The sequence below is a fragment of the Elaeis guineensis genome, chromosome 5, assembly GCF_000442705.2.
Source record: "Elaeis guineensis isolate ETL-2024a chromosome 5, EG11, whole genome shotgun sequence".
Lineage (NCBI taxonomy): Eukaryota > Viridiplantae > Streptophyta > Magnoliopsida > Arecales > Arecaceae > Elaeis > Elaeis guineensis.
Window position 1 is genome coordinate 129,093,713 of NC_025997.2, and position 18,936 is coordinate 129,112,648.

At 35.4% G+C, this 18,936-nt stretch overlaps 1 protein-coding gene across 4 annotated transcripts; it reads left to right on the forward strand.

Annotated features, from left to right (window-relative positions):
* Window positions 1–590: 590 nt before the first annotated feature.
* Window positions 591–16,974, forward strand: LOC105045726 (diaminopimelate epimerase, chloroplastic). 4 transcript variants are annotated; one of them, XR_832114.3, is made up of 10 exons: window positions 591–915; window positions 1,017–1,184; window positions 3,491–3,561; window positions 5,247–5,304; window positions 6,500–6,679; window positions 9,028–9,112; window positions 9,863–9,922; window positions 10,303–10,376; window positions 10,496–10,680; window positions 16,616–16,974. XR_832114.3 is itself a non-coding variant. In XM_010924096.3 (9 exons), the coding sequence occupies exons 1-9, from the start codon at window positions 658–660 to the stop codon at window positions 10,610–10,612; spliced, it is 1,071 nt and encodes a 356-aa protein (XP_010922398.1). In that variant the 5' UTR covers window positions 591–657; the 3' UTR covers window positions 10,613–10,910. The 4 variants fall into 4 exon arrangements, 1 of the variants encoding a protein (XP_010922398.1); XR_832115.4 differs by having other exon boundaries at window positions 16,645–16,974; XR_832116.3 differs by having other exon boundaries at window positions 16,654–16,974.
* Window positions 16,975–18,936: the final 1,962 nt, after the last annotated feature.

The window sequence follows — 18,936 nt, forward strand, 5'->3', positions numbered from 1 at the left end:
GATTTACTCAGAGGAATATATTAACTTATTTAATGATTAATTTGCTTAATATATATCATTTGATTATATAGTATATATTTATAAAAATTATATTTTAAAAATAGAAAAGAAAAAACACATCATTATTTTTGTTTAGGGTTGATAACTTCGTTAATAGATGACCTTTTAGTTTTTAATTTTTTTTTTAAAGATTAGTATTAGAGGCAATATCTTTTGATTTTTTAAATTTTTATTTTTTAAGATTAGTATTAAGGGCAATATGATGGCCTATGGCATTCCTTGCTTTTATTATGTTATTTTATTTTATTTTTTTCGAACCCATAACATCCAAGACTCGAACCTTGGTCCCGAGGAAGAGCCAAGAATCCTAAGAAGCCCCGGAAACCCCTTTTTCCTTTTTTTTTTTTTTTTTTTAAGCATCAATATTTGCCGCAGAGTACAGAGGTTTTAAGGGGCTTTATAATACTTTTCCGTTCATTTTTCTTCTTGGTTTTTTTAAAACATTTTTGTTAGAAAACAACACCGACGAGCTAGTAGGCCAAATTTGGGCCGGACCGGGTCCGCTCGAGATTCAAATCCCGGTCCATTCGCGAGGAGACGAATCCTACCCAACATAAACCTCCCCGCACTCGATAGGGAGGCGGCACGCCGACGACCATGGCCGCCTCCATCTCCTTCGCTCTCTCTCACTCTTCTCTCCGCTCTCTGTCCTTGATCTCTCTGCTCCGCCTCCCTCCATCTCTCCACTCCCACAAACCCGTCCTCGTTCTCCGAAACCCTAGCTCTCGGTCGCCGGTGGCTTCCATGAGCGTCGAAGCTCCCAAAATGTCCCCCGATGCCTCTTTCTTGGATCGGAAGGCGTCCGGCCTTCTCCATTTCGTCAAATACCATGGTCTTGGAAACGATTTCATCATGGTTCGTGATGCGATCCCCCATTGTCTATCTCCGATTCTTGATTTCCTGGGCACGGACTTGTTCTTGATCCAGTTCTTGTGGAGCTTGTCTTATTATTATAGGTCGATAATAGGGATTCCTTGGAGCTTAGGGTTACTCCCGAGCAGGCCGTGAAGCTCTGCAATCGGAATTTTGGGATCGGTGCTGATGGTGTAATCTTTGCAATGCCGGGGGTCAATGGCACCGATTACTCCATGAGGATCTTCAACTCGGATGGCAGCGAGCCTGAGGTAATCCGTTTGCTGGAGAATCTTTATTTGTTTGACACTCAAATCAATTTCCTTCTATGGCTGTAGATAAGAGTTTTAAGCAACTTGGAGATGTGCTAATGGTTAGACAAGTCGAATTCTATGGAAAGATACAAAAGTTATAAGCAGAATAGACGATTCCATGTCGCATCTTTCTTTCCTTTTGTTTTTCTTTTTATCTGTCTATATTGTTTATTAATTGGTTTCTATTTCACATATGAGCGAAATTAACCTTTAAACGATTTTTGGTTGTTAATTCTTGTTAGAAAAATGCCAGAGATCATTTGACATATCACATCTCAGTTCACTGGTCCTCTGTGGAAGTCAGTGATTGGCTGAGTGGTATTGACTGACTCCATCTACACCTCATGTACCGCATCAATCCTGACTGCAACGTCAGAACTATGTGGTGGATAGAGGGGGTGGTCGATAGCAGTACTCTTTTATTTTTAGTAAGATAAAAAGTTTAGATTCTTCTTATACATTTCCGGAACATCAGATCTGCTTAATCTGACTAAACATGCAATGACACCCAGGTAAAATCTTTTAGGGAAATCAGATTACATACAGCTGCCTGTTTTTAAAGAAACTATAGAATATCTTTTTTTTTTTTTTTTTTTGTCTTTCCGTTCTAAAAATAAAAGAAAATGATTGAAACTGCTACAAGTGCAATCTCCATATATGCCTGAATATCTTTATACATGCTGTTGTTTAAATTTAATATATCCATTTCTGCAAAAAGGAATAGCTTAAAGGTAGAAATTATAAATTGCTGTTGATTTTTTAATAAATTCTTCCACTATTTATCTGTACTTTTAATCTTTAGGCCTTATTGGAAAATGCTTCTTTCATTGATACCAACAAGCATATACTCAGTCTGTTAAATGAAAGGTTCTATTTTCCAGAGACTAATAGTGCTTATTGAAAAGTTATTTGGAAGATTTAACATGCTTTTCAGTCAAAATTAATATGGAGAATTGACTGGGTGAACTGCTAGTTTTCAGATACAAGATATCCATTCTAGCCACCATGGACATATTTGTCCGGTTGACGTTGGAAATTGATATATCACTCATATGCTTCAATCTAACAAATATAATTTTTTTAAAATTTGTTTATAAATACTGATAGTGCTTCTTGAAAAGTTATCTAGAAAATTTAATATGAATTATGGCTGAGATTGATCTGGTGGTTCAATCTGAGCATCTATATGTTCAAATTGATCAAAAAAGTCATTAAATATATGTCCACCCATGCATTTGTTCATTTTGAGCATGTATATTAATTAATGTATGTCCAGTATTATTTTTATTTGTTAAGTGCACCTATTCTAGCTTTTAGAAGTTGGTGAATTGGTTACTCAGTTGGAATCACCCCATAAGGTGGGAGCACTGATCCTGAGAAGGCTTATTGCTGTAATTGTAATCTTGGTTGTTGATGTTTTTACAATTCGTAGAAGGGAATGGGACTTGGATCAACTCTGTCAAGGAACATTTTGCTAAAATTAGAGAAGAGATTATTGAGAATTTTCACAATCTGGAGAGGCTATTTTCAGCTATCCTGATACTGTTTGGGTCTGATTAGATTGTTTAAAGTTATAGTTTTATTAGAATAGGAGGTTATATTAACATTTATGCTGGGTGTGGGATTTTTACCCTAAAAGAGCTCTCTATGGAAGAAAAATGAAAAAGGAGAATTTAAGATGGCATGCAATTCCCTTGATCCGTAACTGGTACTTGTGTTTTTATCTGAAAAGAAGCCATTATTATGTCAATATTAAAAGGAGAAATCAGAAGGAAAAATTGAGGCATTTAAGTGGCTGGCTTACACTAGATGTGTAGTAATCAAAGTTATCTAAGTTGTTTGATCTACATTTTCAGTCCATCATCTGGTCAAAATCAGATCAACGAACTGCAATTACTACTTAAACAACATACACTACAACTCTTTTGGTGGCCAATCATTTAAGCCTCCCTTCTTGTAGACTTTTGCTTTATCATTATCCTTTCCTACTACTTATGCTATGCTAGTTGGATCTTTGTCAATCTAGGTGCTCCGCCCTTTCTATATCAATTTGGAAGCCGTTATTAAGATCATAATCATATTATGTTGATGATGCAGACTGGGCATTTATGTTGATTGCTTTAAATATTGTCATCCAGTTTTTGCTTGCTTTGAACTTTTCATATGTTAGTAGTAATGCAGGTTTAAATTTTGATAAGAAGCACGACCCTTTGCTGGTATTCAGGTTAAAATGCTAATGTACTATTTAAATTTTTATGATCTAGATGTGCGGTAATGGAGTACGCTGCTTTGCTCGATTTATTGCTGAGCTTGAAAACCTACATGGGATGGAAAGGTATTGCCGCTTATGCGGGTCTAGGTTGTATTTTCTCCAACTATCTAAATTAAAAGTAATGTTATGACTAATAAGTATTGCACTGGCATTTGTGGTTATAGTTTTGATATTATGCAGTCAACTGACAAAATAAGTGTACAAAGACCAAGGGGAAAATCAAGTGCAGAGAATCTGTTGCTGCAAATGCTGAAAAATTATGTAAATTTCAAGTGAAAGGATACAGAATTGGTCAACATGGACAAGAAACAGTAATTATATGTTAAAAATAGGATTCATAATTTTTTTTTTTCTGGCTTGGACTGTAGATAAACTATTGTAAGGTGCAAAAATTTAGTGCTTTTCCTTTGATGAAATAAAATCTAGCACACGGCTTGAGATAGGAGGTGGTGGTTCCATGCATCTCAACCATATAATAGCTGACTGCCAAAATTGCATTATTGTCTATATATGGCCCATGAATTTCCCCCTCTTCTGTCCAAGAACTTTGATGGTCTGAGAAGATGGAAGCTATGACCGGAGAGGACATTGTGCGAAATTTGGTCTAGAGATTATTTGGGAGGTTTAAGGACTCTAATTTATAAGTTATTTGACTGTTTAATTTGTAATATCCAGTGATGTTTCATCAATTGTCATGAGATTTGCTGAGGCATTAAAACAAGCCCTTGCAATCAAAAGATTTGCCTTCAGTGCTTTGATTCTTGAATTCATTTAGTTGAATATTAGCTCAATGAAAGACACATGGTTCATGTTTAATCAAGCTGGTGCTGACATGTGATTCTTTTTCTCTGAATTGTAATAGTTGGAGGTCCTTGAAATTTTCAGTATTCTATTTAAGGGTGGATGCTGTGTACATACATATACAGTATGCACACATGGATGCATGTGTATCATGTTTGTCAATATGTATATGCATATATCTATATGCACATACGTTTATCTGTGTGTAATATATCTATTGTGTATTTATATGTATGTCTATATGTGTATGTATATGTATTTATGTATATATGTATATATGTATACATACATCCATGTATATGGATGCGTGCATGTAGTTTATGTGTATATGTATATGTACATATACATATATGTATGTGTATATATTTATATGTGTGTGCATATATGTAAGTATATATGCATATAAAAATACATGCATACTTACATATATTTACATACATATATACACACATACATACTGGTATATATGCACTGAAAAGTGAAACAGCAGTAATAAATGCATCAAAAAGGCGTATGAATGGCATAAGGCGAATGTCAAAATATCCCATTCTTCCAAGGGTTGATTTTCTGGAAGGAGCAGCTTGCAGAGTTGCACAGATAGGATCATTGTAACTGTTGCCATATACATATACATACATACATAAATTTACACATGCATACATAACAAAATTCCATAAAATAAAACCTACATACAGGCATACATGTCTTTTTTTCTTCTAGGCACTTCAACTTGAGTGGCTGTTTGAGAGTAGCAATATTAAGTGTGCTCTGTTGTTTAGTACTGCTGAAACAATAAAACTGCCAACTTGTTGAAGGGTCTTGTGTTATTTTTCCTACATATTCTTCCATAATTGCTAGTATTGTTGTTTTTTAAATATTTCTTGTCCATATACATTTGATTGCTCTGATTATATGGCGTGGTTTTACTTGTTTTCTGTATCTTGCAGTTTTAAAATTCACACTGGTGCCGGTTTAATTGTTCCAGAAATCCAAAATGATGGGAAGGTATGTTGAATGATATATATCATAATTTCTATTTGACATTTAATATCTTATTTAAACATATAGATGACTGCATTTTCTTTATTTTTGGAGTGACATTTCTTTGTTTAACCTGATTGGATGAGAATAAAGTATGTAACCAATAAACTAAATCACAATTACCATTAAAGCTTTCCTTAAAGATTTTACTTTTTAAAACCTAAAGGTGCTTATTGTTCTGGCTTTTTTCTTAATCACAAGCTTGGAATGTCTCTGAAAGTCAATATTCTTAAGGGCAGTCCTCTAAAGTTAGTATTCTTTTCTACATTTCTCACTGCATTGAATAATTTTCTGATAGTGGTTAATGTTGTATTAGTGTGTTGGAAGGTGTAAATGTACTTGCTTGAGTCAGATTTCATCAATGCTTTGAAAAACTTTTTGCATTGTGATAATGGTTTAGTATTTTGCCATAATCTACATCATCTCCACCATTTAATAATGGTTCGGGTAGTATATATTGCTGGTCCCTGGACAGGCGGTGAGATTAGGGTGGAGATTTTCCTTTTTTTAACTTTAAACTGTAATTAATTCAGGGGCTTTACTTTAAGTGGCTATTATATGAATTATGAATATTGCCAGGGACTACAATATACAACTTGACACTTCGTTTGTCTATTCAATTGTTCATATAGCTTTGCATTTGTAGCCCTCACCTCAACAAGCTTATACTTATGTTGGGCAAAGCTTTTTTTGGCTTTTAAAAGGTTTTCTTGCTTATAGCCTTTACCTGTTCAATTTTTATACATTAATTATAATCCAGTTGACAGGTAAGCATTTTTTTTTTCCTTTATTCATATGAGTCAATATTTTTAAATATTTTAATGAGAGCACCCACTCAAAATTCAAGAATGCAAATAAGCTGAACATAATCAAAATTTAGATGGGCCAAACAGTATTATGCTGATCTTGGTTTTTTCTCACCTACTGGTTGTATTTGTATTATCTGGGCATCACTCTTTGGTGGTAATTTGATGCCTCAGGACTTTCCTCTTTTCTTCTTTTTTGTAATACCTTTGGATGTGTAGTCTTTTGCAATAGAAGTTCGCATCTCCATTATCTCTTGGTAATTAAAATTTACAATGGGTTTTGCCTCTCTGTAGATGACTAGATATAGGTCGACCTGTACATGTGGCACCATATATAATCATTTTCTTTACAGGTGAAAGTGGATATGGGTGAGCCTATACTTACAGCACAAGATATTCCCACTAAACTTCCAGCAGACAAGAGTGGAGCTGTCATCCAAGCTGAATTGGTGGTTGATGGCATACCATGGAATGTAACCTGTGTTAGTATGGGAAATCCTCATTGCATAACTTTTGGCACTAAAGCATGTGAGGTAATCCTATTCAAACACATGATATTGTCAATTACAAAAGTTTATTCACTTTGTGTTGGGTTTGATGGTATACATGTTCTATTAATTGCTTGTCTACATCAGGGTGGTGCTTCTCTTCCTTTCAATATGTGGCAAATTATTTAGTTTACATAGGTTCATTTGATAATTAAATTAATGATATTAAACTGAGGAACTATCGTTGGGCTTTTTTTTTTTTTTTTTTAATTAATTTAGGAAAAGGAGGCAGAAGCTACCTGAACTTAATTTGACTTGTTATTTTAGACCTCTAACAGTTCCACTATTGCTGATTAAACTAATTGCAATCTAAGTTTGGATGTGTAGGTGACTTTCTATTCCTATGTGCTGTTACATGTTCATTAGTGGATATCATTACTAACTTTGCCTAGGGGACTGTTTCAAGTTTGTATTGTCAGTGGCTCCAATAGGAACAAGTTCATTTAAGCAAGTGCCAAGGGAAAAAAATAATGGGTTCATTATGTTCCTTTTCGGTTATTTAATGATTCTGGTTAACATTTATGAATTATACAAATGTTAATACATGGTTATTTGTTTGGATTTATTTGCTTTGTTATCTTTATTAATTGCATCGGATCTTAATATTTTTCTAATTTTAGTCGGGAACAGCATGAACTATTCAGCTCTTTGGTTGATCATTTGTACCTCAGAGATGGTTGCAGTTCCCTATATCAAACCATGCCTCCTTTCCTCTTCATCTCAGCTATTTTGAAGTCTGAGGTGAATCAAAGGTGGCATACAGGGTAAAGAGAAAACATGGAGCGACCTTTTTAGTTTTTATCATTTTGAAGTGCAAGAAGTGTTAGGGAAACATCCACTCTTGCTCATGTAAGGCAGAAAATACCAGGCTACAATAGATGAAATCTGATTACCATATCAATAATTAGGTGGTACTTTGGGACCAAAACTGTAAGGGATTAACTTAGTTAATTACATGGTGATGCTTTGTTCTAATTTGGCTTTTTTCCCGCAATTGTTTTGTGGATTAATAGTTTAGGTAAGTGTTACTTGGAGGGGTTGCCATTTTCTGATCTAAATGGCTACACTACAAACAAGTGTTTGATGATCACAAATTTATATAAAAAAAGTGAGTTTAGTTAAGTTCCTTGTTTGGCTATTAGATGATTTTGGGTAAAAATGAAATAAGTTGTGGACGTAGCCATTTTATTGTATGCAAATGGTATTGCATAATTTTTGGCTCAAATTGCATTAACCTAAAAACATCTACATTTGTTACCCAACACACACCCCCCAAACAACACAAAAAAAAAAGAAAAAAAAAGAAAAAAAGAAGCATTCTGAAGCATGCACGCCTTTAAGTTAATATTTTCTAAAAATCTTATTCTTTTTTTATTATCTTTATGTTTTTTGGACTGGGAACAACCCAAATCTTGTGGCTTTTTTGTGTCTGTATTGAGCCCCAAAGATGAATATAGTTCCCAACGTAAATAGTCATTTTCTTCCCTCTTCATCTAGACTGATTTCAAGTCTAGGGGAATCAAAGGTGCCATACAACATAAAGAGTAAAGATAGATTGATTTTTCTAGAATTCTTAAACTCTATTTGCAGTGAATGAATTACTGGATTCTCAAAGGTGAAAAGTAGAACTACAACATCGAGATGCAGTTGATGCCAAAAAATCGCAGCTCTAGTGTTACGGCAGTATGAAAAAAACTGACCAACAAGAAATAGCTTCCAGTTTCATTTCCTTATTGATTTATTCAATGATTTTGGTGAACATGCATTAGACAAAAACCTGTTTTGCCTCAAAGGGAGCACCTATCCATATCAAAAGCTCTGCTTGATAGAAGTTATAGTAGGACCCTTCTTTAGACTTAGGTCATCTAGAAATCTATGTTTGTACTCCTAGTTCTAGGATAGTTGCACTTCAGGGGATTACACTTTGTTAAAATAAGTTTTTAGTACTGTCATTAACCATTGCCAACCCTAAATAGCTAGGAGAAGACTTGTTGGTGATGGGTATGGTCATGGTCTGACTTTTCTTGGTTACAGATATTTATGAATATTAAACATTAATGTTCCATAATATCTACCTAGAGTACTTTATTTCTTTGGTTGATTCTTAACAGATTGTGCAATGTGATGAACAATCAATTCATCATAATTTTCTCTTTCCATAGGTGGGCACATGCTCGGTGAACATTACCTTTAACAAGTTAAAATTTCTATCATGCATTATGAATGTTGTATTGGAATAGTTTTAGAAGCATTTTGAGTTTTTTTGAGGTACTAATTCTTGAGTAAGCCTTTTGAGTTATGACTATACAATGTCTCATTCTAGTCCTGTACAGGCTTTGGAGGTGGATGACTTAAAACTTGGAGATATTGGTCCAAAATTTGAGCACCATGAGATGTTCCCCTCTCGTACTAATACAGGTTGCTTAAATATTTTCTTCCATATTCATATTCTTTTTCTACACTGCACGTTACTATGACCATTGTGGTCCTGTAAATAGTTTTGGATGCATTCTCAATGTGAAGACATAACCTACTTGTTTTGTATTTTTGGAGCAGTCTTGGTGTGCCCTTTTTTTATTTTTTTTAAAAAATTCTTTGCACATAGTTTAAAGTAAGATCAGAAAGTTGACAATCTGGTGTGCTGTACCGACATGTGCCGACTATACCATACCATGCCGGTAAAGTACTAGTATGTTACTGACTTTCGGTTTGGTATTGGAGCCGAACTGGTCCACACCATTCTAAACAAGCAGCACCACTCTTTACCTCATATCAGTGAAGTACAGGCATGCTACCGAACTGGTAAAGTTATGGTTATGGGTCAGTAAAGTACTGGTACTGTAAGGGTTTGCTAACATCATAATATGTGACATCTGAAATTGCATTAATTTTATGTCCATTTAATTTGTCAATGCTTTTGCATATGCTTTGTTTTCTATAATGGAATTCTTTATGTGAGTAATGTTAACTGATCAATGTAAATGGGCATTTTATGGTTCTCCTTAACGTGCTTGACTGCATGCCTATCTGCATCTGTTGTGGTTTGTTTTCATTAACCCATAACGGACATGGTGGTGCTATTCACCTTTACTCACACTAGAGAGCAGTAGCACGTGCAATCCCTTTTTTGGTTTCCTTTATTGAATTCTTTGATCATCTTTTTTGCAGAATTTGTGCAAGTCTTCTCTCGTTCACATCTAAAAATGCGTGTATGGGAACGTGGTGCAGGTATGTCTCAGAGCTATTGTTTTCTATGTTCACACGTGTGTCTTTATGTGTGAGCGTGATTATGACCTTTTTTGGTTCTACTTCGTGAAGAGCAGAAATATTCTAAAGCTTCTTGCATCTTGTCAGTTATGTTACTCAGCATAGGATTTCCTGCCTTTTTGGTTTATAATATAATGGAAACAGTATGTCATCCCAGTTCACTTGTATAGCATATTCTCTTGTATGTGTTTAGTCAGGTAAATGGAGTTGCTTACAAATCATGCTCCTTAGTGTGCTGACTGTGGTCACAAACAGTCTTAAAATCTGCATTATTTCCTTTTGTCATCATGTGATTGTTTTATGAACCAGTTGGATAGTTAAATTATTTTTTTGAATTGCAGGAGCAACTCTAGCCTGTGGGACTGGAGCTTGTGCAGTTGTTGTCGCAGCAGTTCTAGAGCGCCACACTGAAAGGGTATGTTCATATTACTATGTGTTGTTGAAGTTGTTGCGTTCATCTTATTCTATCTCATATGTGCTTTTCCCATTCTCATTATTAATTCTATACTTTTGGTGAATGTTCTTTCAAACAAGACATGCATTGTTGATTTGCCTGGTGGGCCACTGGAGATTGAGTGGAGGGAGGAAGACAACCATGTTTACATGACAGGCCCTGCAGAGGCAGTGTTTTATGGATCTGTGCCCCTTTAGCTCAGCAATTTGGATTAGTTTCTAAGACGTTTGCTTCAAGAAGAGATGATAATGAGTCCAATTGAAAGGTATCTGAAGTACTATCTGCAACACTCATATTAATGTCTCCAAACTGTCAGAAATTTTGTTACTTGTAATTTGCATGATGGCACGTTCTATCTGGAGCTATAATCAGTTTATGTAATTCAAGGACCTGTAACTTGTTACAGCTGATGTTGCTGCCTGATATGCTATTGCGGACATAAGAACATGGAGGCATCACTTAATCTTTTGAAATTTGATATGTTATTTAACCAAACATGTTTGATTGCTTGAAAATACTTTGATAGTTTTGATTGTCAGAGTTCCTTTTTGTTTTCCTAGAGTAACAAGGTGTTTATAAAAATTTAATAATGTTATATTAAGGGTTCCCCTTGATGTGCTTAAAAATTTAGTAATATATAGTAATTATCCTTGCATTTATTAGGTCATGTAGTTATCTACTGGAATATCCCAAATCCTTCATTAGAAAATATTTTTGCAACGGACACATATAGTTCTACTGCTTCAACTTGTGCAAGTTGTCATCATGACTCGGAGTCAAATATTTCCTCTTCATTAGCTCAAGGACAACTAAAAATGCAATACTTTTGATACCTTGGACAAAACCCAGGTCATAACTTGATTTAATTCTAGAATACATGGATACTAGGAGTCAGTAGATATTGGCGTTACGCAAATTTTTGTTGATTACTTCAATTTCATAATGACTAAACTGCAAGCAATACCAATATGTTGGGCATTTCTTATATAAGCTGGTGCCAACAAATTTAATCATTAAATGCTAAAAGTTGTTTGGCCTGGTTCATGTGATCACACACTGTCATATGACAAATATAAAAGGATTGAAGAAGAAAGAGAAGACGGGTGGAGAATGGATAGGTGTGAGGAGAAAGAAGCAAAACTTCTATCTTCTTTATCCCTTGAGAGAGCCTACAGTCAACTAATGTGACTCACATTCCTCATTTTCTTGGGGCCAAGTTCATCATATGTTTCTGATTAGAGTCTGTTTGCGACTTTTTGCATTAGAGAAAAAAAAAGAAAAATTCATTAGAAATATTTTGTTTACAGCGAATACTAGAGAATATTTCAGAAAAAGAAAGCAGCTCCAGCCTTCCTTCTTCTTCCTTTCCAGTCTTTTTGAACTTATTTCATTAGATTTAACTTCCAGTCTTTACGAGATTATTGAGTTGAACTCAAGTCATGAAGAGTTCTCAAAGGGGCTCCTTCAATATAAACTAGTACACTGGAAAATGATAGGGCTCCTTCAATATAAACTAGTATACTGGAAAATGATAGCGTGCCTAATATAGGATTCTCTATAGCACCAACTTGATAAATCCAAGATGGTATTGATGGAAGAATTATAAAGTTGCATTGGGCGCATAGCTTCGTAATATATAATGCGAAGGTATCTTTTCCACTATTCTATATACTATTGTGCTACACTTTCTTTTTTTTTTATAGATGAATTTACGCATGCTATTTTTGTCGATAGTCTTTTTGAAACCTTTTTTTTCCTTCTTGATAGACCTTAACATTGGTTTAGCTGGGCTGGGCCTAACCTTAATATTAAGAACTAATTCATGGGCCTGAACCCAGCTTGATTGGCGCTCGAGCCTATATGCGTCAACCTAAGCTTGGCCTAAGACTGATCTGTCTCCACTTGACACACAATGGGCACTATTCACACCATGATTGGGAGTTGGGGAGGAAATGGTGAGGGCAAGGGGTTACAATGGCAGTGAGGGAGGGGAGAGATGAGGACCAAAGCATATGGGAGATGGTGACTGTGGAGATGGCTCGATTGCGAGAGAAGAGGGATAGTTCCAAGCCCGAGAGGAAGAGGAGGCAGGGTAGAGGAGGAGGCGGCGGTGGCGGTCATTGGCCTACTTGAACAATTTCATAGTAGCTAATATTGGAGTAGGGGATGTGGATGTAGGGTCAGTAGAGAAAGAGAGGAAAGAAGTTTCAAAAAAGAGAGGAGGGACACTTTAGGGAGGGGGCAAGAGAGAGAGGAGGGAGCGGATGGAGATTGTGTAGCCAGGGTGGGCTGGAGAACACGGGAGCAGCATGAGAGGGGAAGGACATATTCTAGGGTGTCCATCATCTCCTTTCCTTTCTTTTCTTTCTTTTTTTGTTCTAAATTTTTTTGATACTTTAGAAGATATGTGATATTGTTTTAAATATAACTTATGTGTGTGCATAAACTTCCTTGACTAATAGGATAGATCAAGAAAATAGCAATAGCAGCTGCAATAGGAGCCGAATATGGCAATATGCAATAGCAATCCAAGGATGCATACCCTGATAGAAACTAAGTTCCTGCTTATGATCTATGTAACAAGCTACACGAAATAAGAAGTGTAGAACAATTAGCTCATATGGACCGCCATTATATAACCACTCATCAATAGATGCTGCTTCCCATGTCGGGTGAAAATGCAAACCAATGGCTAGAGCCTGGCTAGGCTTGTTGGGCCTAAAACTTATCCGAAACTCAGTAAAAATCGGGTTGGGTAGGCTGGGCTGATTTTGCTAATACTTGATAAGTAAAAGACTTTCTAACAATTTCTAGTATGTTTTGGTTGTCAGTAGATTCCCAAGTCAGGCCAAAGGCAAACAACACTTTGAAGGTTTTTAGGACTTGAGTTTGGTTCATTACCATCCTTAACGGCAAATCTTCCCTCAATAATATTCTCCTTTTTTTAGTGTTTTAGAAAAATGACTGTAATATGCAAGGCATCACATAGTATATATCTAGTATGCGGGCTGCATATATTGTTGCACATGAGGTTTGTATTTTAACTACATAAAAATTCTAAAAAATATAAAGTAAAATAAAAAACAATAATAATGATAGTAATTTTGGATAGATAGTATCAATATTAGTGTTTATTATTTAATTGGTGCTTATTACTTAATATATCATTCTAATAGCAATAATTATAGTTTGAGCCTGCTCCATCTGCATAGATCCACATAAGAATGGCCATATATTTGCCCCCATAATCAATAGTGGCAATTTATGACTTGATTGCAATCGAATCGAGTTAAGCATGTTTAGCTTTGGGATGAATGGGTTCGGGCCATAAACGTGTCTACCTGATGGGACTTGTTTATTAAATTGACTAGTTTAGATTGGAGAGCGTTGACCTATTTAACCCATCTAATAGTTAGACCAAGTTGACATATTATTCGATTACATTTATGACCGCTTCAACTCGTATAAACCTAATTCAAGTTGTTTTTTAGGTAGGTTGTATGAGTTGTAGATTTCTTGTTTAATAAATAATTGGATTTAGTTTCAAAATTTTAGCATGTTTAGTAAGCAGGCTCGGTTTGGGTTGACAAATTTTTGACATAACTGAGTTTGACATGACCATAACCGACCCGATAAGACCTTTAATACCCCTACCCATAATGTAAGTGGGCCACATTTGCAGTGGCCCAATATTAATTGGGTCATGTATATGATTGCATAATGCTAATTGGATTATCATATTAGTCCATATGTAGTATAACTGCATATAATAAGTGCATACAGGTAGGATAGTGCAAGAGGCCACATCCACATACAATTGGGAGTGTCAAATGATCAAAATTTTCATGATCCAGCTTGAGTTCGCTCCTTTGGATGGTAAATGAGCTGAGCTAGATCTAAGCTAAGCTCGTACAAACTTGCCTGAATTTGGCTCGAAATATAAAATAAATAATTTATATATAAAATTAAATTCTGGCTATCTTATTATTATCTATATACAATTTATTCTTTTGCATATTTGCCATAAAGTAACATAGGTTGTACAAAAAAAGGTATTTCAATTATAATATTAAAATTTAATTAAGATTATAGAGATTAAATTATATAAATTAAACAAAAAATTATATAAATAAAGATCTTGAAATATCTTAAACCCTTATTAATTTTAAAAACAAGTTGGTTGCGAGTAGCTTGAGTTGGGCTTGAAACTAAATAAGTTTGTTTAAGCTTGGCTTGATCATAAAATGAGTTGAGCTTGAGCTAGGCTAGCTCACTCCATGTTCATCTAGTTTGCACCCCTATATAACTACCTCATGCATCACATTTTAAAACACTACTTTTTTTAAATATTCCATGATCATGGTTTGAAGGTGGAAGAAGAGGGGGAAGAAACTAGAATGAAAATTGTTTAGTGAATATATATAATGATGACATGCAGCATGATACAATAATAGATTAATTGTTTTAACATCTCAAACAGATGGAAATAGCAAAAGCGATGCATAGAAATCACCATATGTAATAAACTCATGATGAGGTCTTTTATTAAGGGTCATATTTGGAAAAGAAGAAAAATTGTATGAGAGAGCTTCAGGGGTCTCTCTTTCTCTCTCTCTCCCCCCCCCCCTGCTCCCCCCTCTCTCTCTCAAATATATAGGTTTTCTTATCAATACCAATTTTTAAAAATAAGTCAATCAATTTAGCTGTATTTGGCCAAACTAGTTTTGATCGGAGCAGGTGCATTCTAGTTCAATGTTTATTTTGTTTTTTATCACTCACTCAGATGGTATCATTGCTTGCCACTTATTCAAGGGGCAAGGATTTGATTCTGATTGGAGTTAGCCATTGAAAGATGAGATGGGTATATAGGGTTAAATGGTGGGGCTAACCTATCCTAATTTAGAAAAATAAAAAGTTTACTTTGATTCTAGAGTCATTGGTGAAAAATGATGGTCCTTTAAAAAAAGAAAAGAAGTACATTTCTAGGATCTTAGGCAAGAACATGTGATGTCATCTTTTTGTTAGTATACTGGAGGATCTGAGTATTTTTTGTTTGTTGATGCAAAGAAAAGGCAATAATGTGAAATAAAATAGATTTGGGAATTAGGAATTTAACGCCATTGAGTTAGCGCATATCAGGGTAGTAATTTGTAGCAATTTGAGAGTGATGAGGAACTCAGACACTGAGGGGTTTTGGGGCATTGTTAGTGAGACATGCTGAATTAGTAAATTTGCTTAGTGGTTAAGGGAAATGGCAGATAAAGTTTTGAGGGATGGTATTTTGTGTAGAGAAGTGACATCTTATGGTAGTACTCAAAATAATCTGTGTGATGAAAAAATAGAGATGGGGTTTGAGTTTGTTTGATGTGGAGAAATATTCATATTCAATAGACTGGTAGAATGTCTTAGTTCAAATCTCACTATTCTATATAAGACTCGGGAGTGGGAGTTACTTTTTTGAGTAGATGCTGTTATTGGTTTATTAGTTGTCCAAGTAGTTGAGTGAATGATTCTTATCATGCTTAATATTCACATGCACAAAGGAGTCGCCGTTACTTTCTTCACTTTGCAGTTTGTTGATGCATTCAGATGTTTATTAGGATTAATGCTCATAAAAAGGAAGAATAGAAAATTATGATTCACAGGATCCACACAGTCACTGGCCATTGTGTGATTTATGGGGAGCTATTAGAACTGGTCCTCCCCAGCTCGACCCTAAACTGCAGAGGATCCTAACCGAACTTTTGATGATTTTTTTTTTAATAAGGTGACATACAAGGTGGTGAATGCACAATTTGGTGCGCATATACTTATAAGATGTGCACACGTCATGTTCATATTTATATTGGATATCTCCGGGCACATGCATGACACAGACAATGAAAGTATAAATGTGTGGGACCTGCATGAATTTTCTGTCACCCACTTGTTCCTATAAAATAACAAGGGTAATCTGGCATTGATGTCATTAAGATGAGTGGATCCACTTTTTCCCACTCTTATCATATCTATTTGAAAAAAAAAGAAAAGGGAACCGAGAATCTTCTATATGATGGGCATAAACTTGGATTTTGTTTATCAGATTGCAGGATATTCACCATTTCCTTAACAGTTTAGGAGGATTTGACAGTAGCCTATGGGTCCTTTTTGGTTGCATAAAGCAGTAGTCTTCTGACATTTACTTCATTGAGATTGTGCAGAAATGCTTATCAAATGTTTTCGTATTAAGAACCAACAGGAGGGAACAAAAGTAAAAGCTGCAGTTCAAATAAAATGTTTGGTTAAGATTCAAAGCATTGTCTGGTGGCTGATTCCAATGGTCTACTTGGATATGCTCGGCAAATTTTGTGTCCTCTAGTTCGAATTACTGTGGCCTGGTCTTTCCGAACATCTCAGGCATGCGATCGACTTGTTGGCAGACACCATACTTTGGTGTCAAAACTTGTGGTTGTGTCAGAACAGCAATCTTTACTCCTTTCGTGGTACAAATTATTGTCCTTAGGATTATGTTGTGTGATGTAATTGCACGATTTATGTTTTGCATGCCATCTTTTGAGCACTCTGGTCTGTTTCTCTTATTGTTCTCCACTTTGTAGGCCCTGCTCTGTTTATTTTAAGATCTAAACCTTCCATGTGCGGGCTGTAGGATGCTCTCCTCCTTTTTATGGAAAATAATGCAGATTGAGCTGGTACCAGGGTCACGAACTTCGGTTATCTGTTATAGCATTATTGGTATCATCTAGAGGCTAACGATGGGATGACTTCCACATTCAGTTCAGAGGATTTTGGTCACGCTGTTTATTTCATTTGTTAGGGATAAATTAGAAAGATAGTTTTATCAGGTTGTTTAGCAAGTCTCCAGCCATATGACCTGGATGAAGAGGCTGAGTTGGACGGGAATTATAGATTTTGATCAGTTGATCAACATGAGAAATGGCACGAGGAAACCCAATTGGAGCCACTGTCAGGCTTCTCCGCTAACAGGCCTTTCAAGGGTTTGATTAATTCCAGATGGGGCTTGGGGCCAGGCCATGGTTTAATGAATAGTGTCTCTGATGAAATGGAATTTTGCTTTTTATTGATTGGGGAAGAAAGAAAACGTAAAATTATTCACTTAAGTTAGAGACTGTGACTAATGTTCTCGAACATTATCTTTCTCCTTTATTCATTTGCTTATCATGTAATAAATTACATCAACTGTTGGGATACACAAAGGAACGAAGTCCTACATGTGGCTATTAAACAGGGAGATGCATTGGGCAATGCTCGGTTTTTTTTTTTTTTTTTTTGGGTAAGAAGATGCTAGGCTTTTAAAATGCTTAACTTAGATAAGAGGAACGTTGCAAATGAGAGGCTGTGCCTAGACAAAATGGTAATCCAATGGCTTTATTTATATTGCAGTTTGATGGTTGTGGTTAAGGTCGAATTAGTGTTTTGGTAAGACGGATTAGATCAGTAGATGGAAGGTGCAGAGAGTTTATCTAATGCAGCATGTGAGCCCTTGACGCAAATCTTCTGTTTAGGCATCGAGAGGATATGAATATCGAGGTTATTGGCACGATGTCCACCAGAAGGCATGTCTTTTGTACATAGATACACAGGAAGTTGCATGGAGTAGTGTTGTCACTGGCGATCACCTAGATAAGTGATTTTATCTGATTTATCATTTATATGATTCATCATTGAGCTAAATATACAAGCAGAGTTTTCTGGAGCTTTGAAAAGAACAAAATCTCATTATTTTGCTTGTTTATGAGCTTTCTTTAATAGTTATTATTAACCCCTTTCACAAGTCATATTCTGTATGTATGGCTGCATATAGTTGTCAAAATGCATACTGTGAGTTACAATTGTTAATCTTGGTCTTTTAGTTGTATTAAATAAGTTTGCAACTCAAAGATGGAAAATGACAATATTTACTTTTAAAAAAAAAAATGTTTGCTTTACGTATGCCCCCCGGTACATTATTCTCCAGTCTAGACAGACCATGTCATCCTTTTCTGCAGGATCCATGTAAATATTTTCTGCTTTATCTACATGTTGTGATAGAAAATTGTTTTGCAGCTTGTTTATCTGTGTGGCCACCTTAATCTGTCATTATCGAACTGCAGATAACCATATTATTTTGATGATGTTTTATTAGTTTCTTGTCGTGCTTGTTTCCAACTCTCTTTAGTCTGTTTCTTGCCCCATCAACGCTTAAAAGCTGGTGCCATTATTCACTGAGAAAGAGTCACTATAAAGTAATATGGGTTGATGGGATACGAGTTGCTGAGCACTAAATAAATTTTTTAAATTAAGAGATAAGAAGGGCAATCAGGCGCGAGATCATGACTTAGAAAGTAGAGCTCTAAAAAGGCTTCAGAGCATCGCACTTCCTTATCATCTACCTTTTTATCTGTCCTGTCACAGGCACTGGTTTCCCATTTTTGGTTTGCACGATCTACAGCTACTTGTTAAATTTCTCTTAAGATGTGTTTGGTTTGTAATTGAAATTAAAATGAGAATGAAAATCGAAATG